Source organism: Panulirus ornatus, chromosome 24, assembly GCF_036320965.1.
Source record: "Panulirus ornatus isolate Po-2019 chromosome 24, ASM3632096v1, whole genome shotgun sequence".
NCBI classification, from domain to species: Eukaryota; Metazoa; Arthropoda; class Malacostraca; order Decapoda; family Palinuridae; genus Panulirus; species Panulirus ornatus.
The window spans coordinates 2,903,950-2,914,560 of NC_092247.1; the positions used below are offsets into that span (position 1 = coordinate 2,903,950).

The following is a 10,611-nucleotide window of genomic DNA, read 5'->3' on the forward strand; positions in this document are numbered from 1 at the left end:
AGTGGGTTAGGATTAGCTAGGGTATAATGTAACCAAGTGGGGTCAGCCTATCGTATGCCTCGGACATGAAAAGCTAGGCTAGCATAGCCGAGTGTCGTCATGCTAATGTTAGGTTTGCTGTATGTTTGACTTATTAAGGTCGCCTAGCGAGAACGAATGACTCATGTCTTTCGTAGCGAAGCAGAGGGCAGCACAAGCAAGCCATAACTCGCTAAAGTCTTATTAAGAAAAACAAAAAAATACTCGACAGTGATAAGTCTTATGCAAAGCATTCAATTGACAGTGAAAGTCTTCTGATTGAACATTCACTGGACATGTGAAAGTCGTATGATGAGCATTCACTGGACAAGTGAAAGTCGTATGATGAGCATTCACTGGACAAGTGAAAGTCGTATGATGAGCATTCACTGGACAAGTGAAGGTCGTATGATGAGCATTCACCGGACAAGTGAAGGTCGTATGATGAGCATTCACTCGCCGATGAAAAACTTTACGAAGAGCAAATCACGATCAAGCGACATCGGTCAGCCATTCACGCGCGCTGTGGCTCACAGTTTCTCTCGACCGTAATCGAAGCGATTTTGTGACTAACTTGCTGTTTCTCTCACTTGCAGGACAGTATGGCGGAAAATGCCTAAGCTTGTTTTGTGCTAAAGTCTCCCAAGAGCAAGTAATGTAAGCGACGAAAAGCAATATTTCAAGTACATTTCGAGACGGCCACACGAAGCTCCATTTTCGTGCCCAAAGATGAGAGCGCATGCGCAGGCCTTTGCCCAACACACTGGTATGGGATTTACCTCATTTTACGTTAAAAAAGGTGATTTACAGAATACTTTGCGTAAATTATGACGCGAATAACACATTTACTTTCAATAAGAGTACATAATTGGGAAAAGAAAAATGAGTAAATGTTTTGAACTTGAATTTGCGCTGCAAACGTTCAATTACTTCAGTGGATATTGAACTGCGATCCTTAAGCTGACCTTTTTGACCTGACCCACGTCATCGTAGTCAAGAGGGGGGGGGAGGGGGGGGGCCCGTTACCGTCGTGGCTCAAGGAACATACCATGTCTTGGCTCTGGAGGTCAAGAACCACGTGAGTGATTCAGTTATATTTTGAGAGTTGAGAAACAATAAACTTCAGAGAGCTGCGGTGGCTCTGCGCTGGGGTCCGTGGTACATAGCACTTGAGCGCGCGCGGATCACCCTGACGCAACCTACAGTGTCCTCTCTTGACAGCCTTATGAAGGCCGCTTCTGTTGCCTCGCTGACCCAACAACTGTTTTTTTTTTTTTTGTGGTTGGGGGTGGTGGTGGGGGGAAGGCTTACTGTTCGCTCGCTGCATTTCCCGTTATTTTGAGGAAGATTGATCCCCGTTGTTGCCGTTTCGTGACGTATATTTACATTGGCCAGTTCGACTGTGCGTCCCTGTTCTCTCTGTTCCATCTCCACGCATCCTACTGCTATAGTCTTTGGGATTCCGGTCTTAATTATACCATTGATGGACTCCTGATAACATAGAATCTATCTCAATAACATAGAATCTATCTCTTTTCTGTGTAATTATTTGTTCTTTTTTTTTTTTTTGTCCGACATTTTTATATAACGACCTTTTACTTGTGTGTGTTTGATATTTATATTTTTTTAACCCACTCCTTATGTTTACCTTTTCACTCCCAGGCATAAGCTTAAGTCATCCTTCTGGTTAGGAGCCTTCGGCTTTCCGCTGGGGGACGGAGGGTTGGGTTAGTTCACCACAGCTGGTGAAGGCCCACCACCACTCAGCGTTTGGGATGTATCGCTCTTGAGGCTGTCTTTGTACTCCCAAGTTGTGTACACTTGTCCGTAAAGCATGTAATTTCAGGAGCCTCTCAAGGGAAGATGAACTTGATCGCCTCGCCCCCCCCCCCCCCCCCCCCCGAACACGTCACTGCCACTATTTGGAAACCATGAATGACTTAAGTCTTTCTGGCCGAGGATTAGGTCACGTGTATTCTTATCCCGGAAGGTAGAAATGTATTTAAAAAGAGAATGGGACAGGTTTGAAGGATTGAAATATTGGATCCATTTCCATGCCAGGTTTTAGGGCAATCTCCCTCGTTGAAAAGACACATGACGTGATGATACAAATTGCTGGAAAGAAAAATGAAAAAGATAAGAAAAATGAGATAATTCTATGTGAGAGGTAGGATTGATAATTGTAATAATTGTTAATGATGGATATGGCGCTGTTTTTAGGCAATGGATGTACACCAGTGGCAAGTGGTGGTTCTATTACGAATTATCATTTTCGAGTAAGAAAATAAGGATTATAAATACATTTTCTTTTAGGTAATACTGAAGGGTATGTTTCACAGGCATTTTTTTTTTTCCACGTAAAGTACAGATGTAAACAAATGCTTTATTGGTGTCCAAAGTCTTTTACTTTATTGAACTTGGATTTTTCGATCAGGCAGTATGCAGAGTGCTGGAAGGACAGGTTAGTGGAACACAGCTGGAGGCTGTCGGGGGAAACCATTGGTCTAGGCATTCTAGACGAAACTGGAGCCTTCTTCAGGCGAGTGTTGGTGCTTGTCTTCGAGGTGCACAACGAGGACGCCTCCGTCAGGAGGTTGGTGCGCGAAACAGACCTTCAGTCGTGGCGTTCGGTGGCCTGACGCTGCTTGGAGTCAGAGAGTTGGGCGCGCGGATTGGACTGGCCCGCGCTCCTTTTCGTCCCATAAGCTCTCCTATGTTGATGACCCTCCGCCCAGGTGATGGTGGGTGTTGGCGCTGCCTTCGAGGTCGGCTATGAGTGCCATGTAGTTGACGAGGTCGACCGCCCGTCGCAGCCCCTCCACCAGCGACGCCTCGTCCACCTGCTGGCACAAGATATGGTCATTACCTCGCCCATCCTCCCTCCTCTTGTGCACACACACACACACACACACACACACACACACACACACACACACACACACACACACACACTGAACCACGGTTGATCTGAAACAACTCACTTCAAGGACTTAGCTGAACTTTTCGCTTCCGTCAGTGCCATTAGAGATGTATACATCGTTTAATCATCAGCAATACTACAGAATTCTACCACATTTATAGTGACGTAGTCTCCTGTGATCCCCTTATTACGACTACGACCCTCGCGCACGACCGGTACGACCCGTGGATATAATGACCTGGCCTTTGACATGACCAGTAAGGTCCTGATACGACCCTTGAGTGTATATAATGCCCAAGGGGTCGTTCCGTCGTGCTCAAAGGTTGGACCACTGAAACGCCTTGTGACGAGGCTGTCAGTGGTGTGTGTGTGTGTGTGTGTAAAACTGACCTGACATGGGAGGTTGTCATGTATGTGGGGTCGGAGGCGCCAGTCGAGATCATCACACAGGGCGCCGTACTCCACCTCACCGTCCTCTTGCGTCACGCTGCCGGAGTAAACACTTCATAACAGGGAGAACCACCACAAGCTACAGGCTCGTGGGTACAAGTTTACGGGAGTTGTAGATACAGTCTAAAGGCTTGTGGATACAAGCTTAAGCTTCGAGCTTGTGGCTACAAGTTGAGGGCTTGTGATACAGTATGCTGGCTTTCGTACACGCCGCAGATCAGTGACCACAAGCTACAGGCTTGTGGCAACAAGCTTAAGACTTTACAAAGTATAGCTTAGTGGCTACAAGTCACAGGCCTGTGACTAGAGGATACAAGGTGTTGTAACAACGCCTCAGAGCTATAGTCTTGTGACTACAAACTACAGACTTGTAACTACAAGATGCAAACTATGTATGCCTTAAAGCTAAATCCTTGACTACAAGATACAAACTTGTGAATACAGTGCTACAAGCTTTATACCAGGTCCTCAGAGATTGAACCTTGTGACTACAAGCTAAAGACTTGAGATTACAGGGTTGAAGTGGCCTTGTGGCTACAAGTCCGTCTCCCTTTGAGGGTGACCTCCGCCACCACGGGAGGGGTGTATAGCACTTCCCTTACCAGTGCACGACGGGGCGACGCGTGAGCACGACGGGGCGACCCTTTAGCACGACGGTACGTATCTTGAGCACGACGGTACGACCCTTAAGCACGACGGTACGTCACTTGAGCATGATGTTACGACTCCTGAGCACGACGGTACGACCCTTGAGCACGACTATACGACCCTTGTGCACGACGGTACGACCCTTGGATACGGTGGTATGACTTTTACCCTAACCTATAAGGGTCAAGTTAATGGCTGGGGCCTTCCTTACCCAAACAATGGTCGTACCGTCGTGCTCTAGGGTCGTACCATCGTGCTCAAGGGTCGTACCATCGTGCACTAATGTGGTACCATGTGCTCAAGGGTCGTACCGTCGTGCTCTAGGGTCATACCGTCGTGCTCAAGGGTCGTACCATCGTGCTCAAGGGTCGTATCATTGTGCTCAAGGGTCGTACCATCGTGCTCTAGGGTCGTACCATCGTGCTCAAGGGTCGTACCATCGTGCTCTAGGGTCGTGCCGTCGTGCACTAGTGTGGTACCATCGTGCTCTAGGGTCGTACTATCGTGTTAAATTGGATAATCCTCATGCTGTACGGCCTTCGTCTAACATTAAATATTCGTCTATCGTAAATCTGTACACACACACAATGCAATTCAGTGAACATTTCCCTAATTTCATAAAAAAAAAAAAGAAACACTATCCAATTTTACACTGAAAACAGGATTTCAGTGACAATTTCAATGTGACTTCATTGTCAAAAACGTCTTGTGTGATTTTACGTAAGAGCATTTCAGTGATAACTTGAGTTAATTGATTTATCTCGAGGGAGGAGGGAGGGAGGGAGAGTGTTCTCGTGTATCTGGCTTAAGGGACTTGGGAGGGAGGAGGAGGGATGGGGAGGGGGTGGGCCATTGTTATTGTGAGACGATAGAACGAAGCCACTGTTTGTGGGGGGAGCTACCCGCGCGCCTCTCTCTCTCCCTCTGGGGGACGCCCTTGAGCTACCCGCTTGCCTATCTCTCTCCCTGTGGGGGACGCCCTTGAGCTACCCGCCCTCTCTCTCTCTCTCTCTCTCTCTCTCTCTCTCTCTCTCTGGGGGACGCCCTGGAGTTACCCGCGCCTCTCTCTCTCTCTCTCTCTCTCTCTCTCTCTCTGTGGAGGGACGACGCCCTTGAGCTACCCTCCCCTCTTTTTCTCTCCCTGTGGGGGGACGCCCTTGAGCTACCTGCGCGCATCTCTCTCTCTCTCTCTCTCTCTCTCTCCCTGTGGGGGACGCCCTTGAGCTACCCTCGCCTCTTTTTCTCTTCCTGTGGGGGGACGCCCTGGAGCTACCCGCGCCTCTCCCTCTCCTTGTGGGAGACGCCCTTGAGATACCCGCGCCTCTCTCCCTGTGAGGGACGCGAGCTACGCGCCTCTCTCCGTGGGGGGATGCCCTGGAGCTACCCGCGCCTCTCTCTCTCCCTGTGGGAGACGCCCTTGAGATACGCGCCTCTCTCCCTTTGGGGGGACGCCTTTGAGCTACCCTCTCCTCTCTCCCTGTGGGTGACGCCCTTGAGGTACGCGCCCCTCTCTCCCTTTAGGGGGACGCCTTTGAGCTACCCCTCTCCTCTTTCCCTGTGGGGGGCGCCCTTGAGCTATCCGCGCCTCTCTCCCTGTGAGGGACGCCCTTGAGATACGCTGCTCTCTCCCTTTGGGGGAACGCCTTTGAGCTACCCCTCTCCTCTCTCCCTGTGGGTGACGCCCTTGAGGTACGCGCCCCTCTCTCTCTCGATGTGCACGCGCTCCAAACGACCGTTTCTTATCACTATCTCATTACGCTAGACCCAAAAGGCGAGCCAATAGGCGCCAAGGAGCCACCACCAATCCCACCCCATCCTTTTGAGATCGACGACCCGTTACGAAAAACCATTGTCATCCGGGTTTTTGTTGTTGTCTGCTTCGTAAACAAGATGTTTGAAAAGTGTGTTGTCTGCTTCGTAAACAAGATATTTTTAAATGTGTTGTCTGCTTCGTAAACAAGATGTTTTGAATGTGTTGTTAATTAGATTAATTGAATATGATTAATCTATTTGTTGGTATAAGCATTGATCAGCAGCTGTTTAAGGAATTTTTAAGGGTCGTAACTTATTTAAGGAATTTTAAAGGGGGGGTGGGGAATATTTATGATATTTACCGTTGGAATCCCAGAATTTCAGCCACGTAGATAAGGATTTATATAACAAAACGGGTCAGAGACTTTGAATTTGTCTTTCAGTTTGTGGAATCGAAGGCTATAGCAATCCATTGAATGTCGCGAAGGATTTGGTATGCCCAACAAATTTATATATTACACATGAATCGCAGTATTTGAAACTGACCTGCGGAATATGATTGATATTTGGAGAATATTTGGAAAGAGATATGGGAAGGAATTGCATCTGCTCACTACTGAATACCTGACGCTTCTCTGAGATGGTGCCCGAGTCCAAATTTAGAGAGGAGCGATGTTCAGTGCAAGAAAAAGAACGAGAAATGCGTATAGATAAGAAAAGTTAAAGAATAGTTTATATATATATATATATATATATATATATATATATATATATATATATATATATATATATATATATATATATGGTGAAATCGCACTTCAGTAGTTCATACAATTTTACTTAACATGTCATCTTTCTATATATGTGGCACGACATGATTTGTGGAGACAATCCACTTCGTTAGGTGCCAGTACCTAACAAATAGATAGATAGATAGATAGATAGAACTTGAAGGCTCACCTGTTCACAAGGGCGTCAGTGAGGGTGGTGGTGAGGGGCAGGCGGGTCGCCACGAGGGCTGCCCTCACCATCCTGGCCGGCAGGTGGCCACGGCCCTCCACGTCGCGCTGCCGCAGCCCTGAACGCAGGTCCTGCAGCCCTGCAGAAGGTCATGGAAGAGATCAAAAACACAATTTTGTATTTATACGCTTTTGTTGCTTATGGTATTTTTTCTCTTTGAATATATGGACTTATCTGATTTGCATTGAATTTTTTAATAATTTAATTTCGATTGCATTTAACCTACAAGAATTGTAAAGGCAGAAACTTCCCACGCTTTTATCTGTTTTCTAAGACGTCTTTGGGGCAACTGAAGTTGTGTGATGTTTGTCATGTTTCGTCTTATTGTTACATATTTAACATTCACGATCCGTGTTCTAGTAAGGTTCAGTCCATTATGCTTCAGTTCCCTGATCCTACGAGCTTTATTGTAACCAGTCCTCGGTTCGAGCCGCAAATGTGATCCTCGTTTCATGTTCCGATCTAATGATATGTTTAGGGAAGTCCCCCATGCATTCCGTTTTCTATCTTCACCTTTTGATCTGGGAAAACGGGAAGACCAACGTATGACCTAAACTTTCAAGGCAAACTGTTGGTGTGTGACGGAAGGCTCGGGTTATACTTGGCATGTTGTGGCTACTGAGGAAAGTACAGAGTTGTTAGGTTGTCGTACCCACCACCCATCTGACCCTGCACCCACTACACCACCTACCCACGTACCCACCACCTGTTCGTGGCTGCCGAAGAAAATATACTCACACTAAATTGTTGGGTTGTAAACACCACCCACCCACCTGCCCCCGTACCCACTACACCACCTACCCACGTACCCACCAAACACTTGCCCCCATATCCACCACCAACTTGCCCCCATACATACCACCTACCTGCTCTCGTACCCACCGCTCCTCCTACCTCCATAACCAACACTCCACCTGCCCCCTTACCCAGTATACCCCCGGCTTACGTACCCACCGCCCACCTACCCACGAACCCACCATCTACCCACCACACCTCTGCCCACACCCATCACCTGCTCACGTACCTCCACCACCCAGGCATAAGAGAATGATCACTGACCGTCAAAATTGTTCCTCTTGAGATGTAGCGCCGCGAGGTGTGTCAAGTCCTTCCTGGCCAGCGGGGCTGCGTCTAGCCGACGGTGGCGTCGCGCTAGGGCGGTCCTCATCTGCAGGCTGAGCGTGGACCCACCTGTGCACAGGGATGACCCAAGATGATGACCCCCCCACACCCCTGTCGGTGCTCAGTGTGTAAACTCCAGGTTTATGTAATTGTAGCGGTGAGGGAGGGGAGGGATATTACGTGTAATGGAGCTGTACAATTACCTATTTGTACGGTGGATTACTTACAGTTACCTATTTGTACGGTGGATTACTTACAGTTGCCTATTTGTAGGGTGGATTACGTACAGTTACCTATTTGTAGGGGGGATTACGTGTGATGGGGCTATACAGTCACCTGTTTGTAGGGGGATTACGTGTGATGGGGCTATACAGTTACCTATTTGTAGGGGGATTACGTGTGATGGGGCTATACAGTCACCTATTTGTAGGGGGATTACGTGTGATGGGGCTATACAATATAGTTACCTATTTGTAGGGGGATTTCATGTAATGGAGCTTTACATTCACCTATTTGTAACGGGGGAAGGGGGAGGATTTCGTGTGATGAGGCTGTGCAATTACCTATTCGTAATGGGGGATTTCGTGAAATGGATCTATACATTTACGTATTTATATTTACCTAATTTGCAGAGAGCGATGGGGGGGGGGGGGATGTGGCTGTGTCATGGGGCTGTGTGATTGTCTATTAGTAGCAATCAGTTTTACCCATGTCAATCTAGAGTTTACTTTCTTACACTCTATCACATACTCCCACCACTCCTGTTTCAGGAGTAGTGCTACTCCTTCCCTTGCTCTCGTCCTCTCACTAACCACTCTTCCCCTTTACCCTTGAGCTTTGTGTCACTCAGAGCCAAAACATCCAGGTTCTTTTCCTCAACCATACTACATATCTCTCCTTTTTTCTCATCTTGGTTACATCCACACACATTTAGACACCCCAGTCTGAGCCTTCGAGGAGGATGAGCACTCCTCGCGTGACTCCTTCTTCTGTTTCCCCTTTTAGAAAGTTAGAATACAAGGAGGGTAGGGTTTCTAGCCCCCCGCTCCCGTCCCCTTTAGTCGCCAATATATATATTGGCGTGTGGCTCCTTATATGTATTATAGTTCTCTTCACTTGGTACCACTGGGTAATGTATAACATTCCACCTCATCATACATACAGTGTGTATGGAATGACGTATAACATTCCACCTCATCATACATATATTGTGTATGAAATGTTGTATGATATGGTGGGAAGCCCGGCCATGAGCCGACACCAGAGGGCGTGGAGACTCACTCAGGGCCCTGGAGAGAGCCGCGACGGCCTGGGAGGTGGGGACGAAGCCCGTCTTGCCCGGGTCGTGCGAGGCCATCTGCTGTAGGAGGGCGGTCAGCTGGTGGTGGCCCAGGCAGCGTCTGGCCTCGTCCAGCGCCACGTTGTAGTTGGCCTGCGGGAACTGAAGGGAGAATGGTGGTTACCTGCCTACCACACACCCACCACATCTACCACATGCCTCGTATATACCAACTGCCGCACCTACCACATCTACCACATAGCAACAGCTATATGACGTACAGGTCGTCCACATGCAGAGTGGGTGGGTGGGTGGGGGTCATAGGATTATCCACATCTGTAGGAGGTGTTCGCGACCCTTCGGTTTGGACGAAGACGGCCTTAATGAAAATGGCTTCTAATAAAGGCCTTTTGGGACTACTTCAGAGAAGGAATTACATCTCAGAAGAGGATATATATATATATATATATATATATATATATATATATATATATATATATATATATATATATATGAAGAGGATATATATATATATATATATATATATATATATATATATATATATATATATATATATATATATATATATATTGCTTAAATCCTTTAGTGTAAATGTTGCCTTCAGCAGCAATAATACTATGATGAATATCTTAATCAGGAATTCAACAGAAAATTCTCCTGGGTGCATCTACAAATTGCCATGTAGAAATTGTGATAAGTTTTATGTTGGGCAGACTGGTAAGGATCTTTCTGTTAGACTTAAGCAACATAAATATAGTATAAGAACGGGACAAGAATCAAATGCCTTTTTTAATCACGTTAAAAACTATGATCATTGTATTGACTCGAGTAATGCCATCTCAGTTATTAACTCTGACTCTATTACCTCGAGAAATATCATTGAATCTTCTATTATTGAATACACAAAGAATTATAATGTTAATAGTAGCGATGGTTTATACAAATTGGATAAATTTGTTGTGGATAAGATTTGTAAAATAACGAAGTTTATGATACGTTCGTTGTCTGTCTTTGACAATCGCATGTTTACCAAATGGCGTCCTAGCTACGTCTCTTCGTTGTATATCAACTGACTTATATTTCTCGCTTGTGTCTCCCCTGATAATGTGATTATTACACGAAAGTGCACTTGGGAACTTATCGTGTTTCATTTTCCCCGTGGACTCAAAGGTATGTGTGTGTGTGTGTGTGTGTGTGTGTGTGTAGGTTGCTATTCTAACATGGCGGTGCAGGAGGAGACGTGGTGCGGTCGGGAAGGCCGGTCGTGCGTACCTCGTCAGCGTGCTGGTCCATGTAGGTGAGGGTGAACTCGTCGGCGTGGCTGAGGTGGAAGACGTGGGCGTTGAGGGCGACCGTCGCCCCGGCATAAAGGTCCTGCCCG

General features: G+C 46.9%; 1 protein-coding gene across 1 annotated transcript in view; it reads right to left on the reverse strand.

Annotated features, from left to right (window-relative positions):
* Positions 1-2,301: 2,301 nt before the first annotated feature.
* LOC139756970 (EF-hand domain-containing family member C2-like) overlaps positions 2,302-10,611 on the reverse strand; it is a 22,101-nt gene continuing 13,791 nt past the window's right edge. Inside the window, exons 11-16 of the mRNA XM_071676911.1 lie at positions 10,503-10,611; positions 9,212-9,371; positions 7,868-7,999; positions 6,749-6,887; positions 3,329-3,425; positions 2,302-2,858 (exon numbers count right to left, since the gene is read on the reverse strand). The exon at positions 10,503-10,611 is cut by the window's right edge and continues 67 nt beyond it. Coding sequence (XP_071533012.1) covers positions 2,730-2,858; positions 3,329-3,425; positions 6,749-6,887; positions 7,868-7,999; positions 9,212-9,371; positions 10,503-10,611 — 766 coding nt within the window. The 3' untranslated portion in view covers positions 2,302-2,729. The remainder of the gene's footprint in view (positions 2,859-3,328; positions 3,426-6,748; positions 6,888-7,867; positions 8,000-9,211; positions 9,372-10,502) is intronic.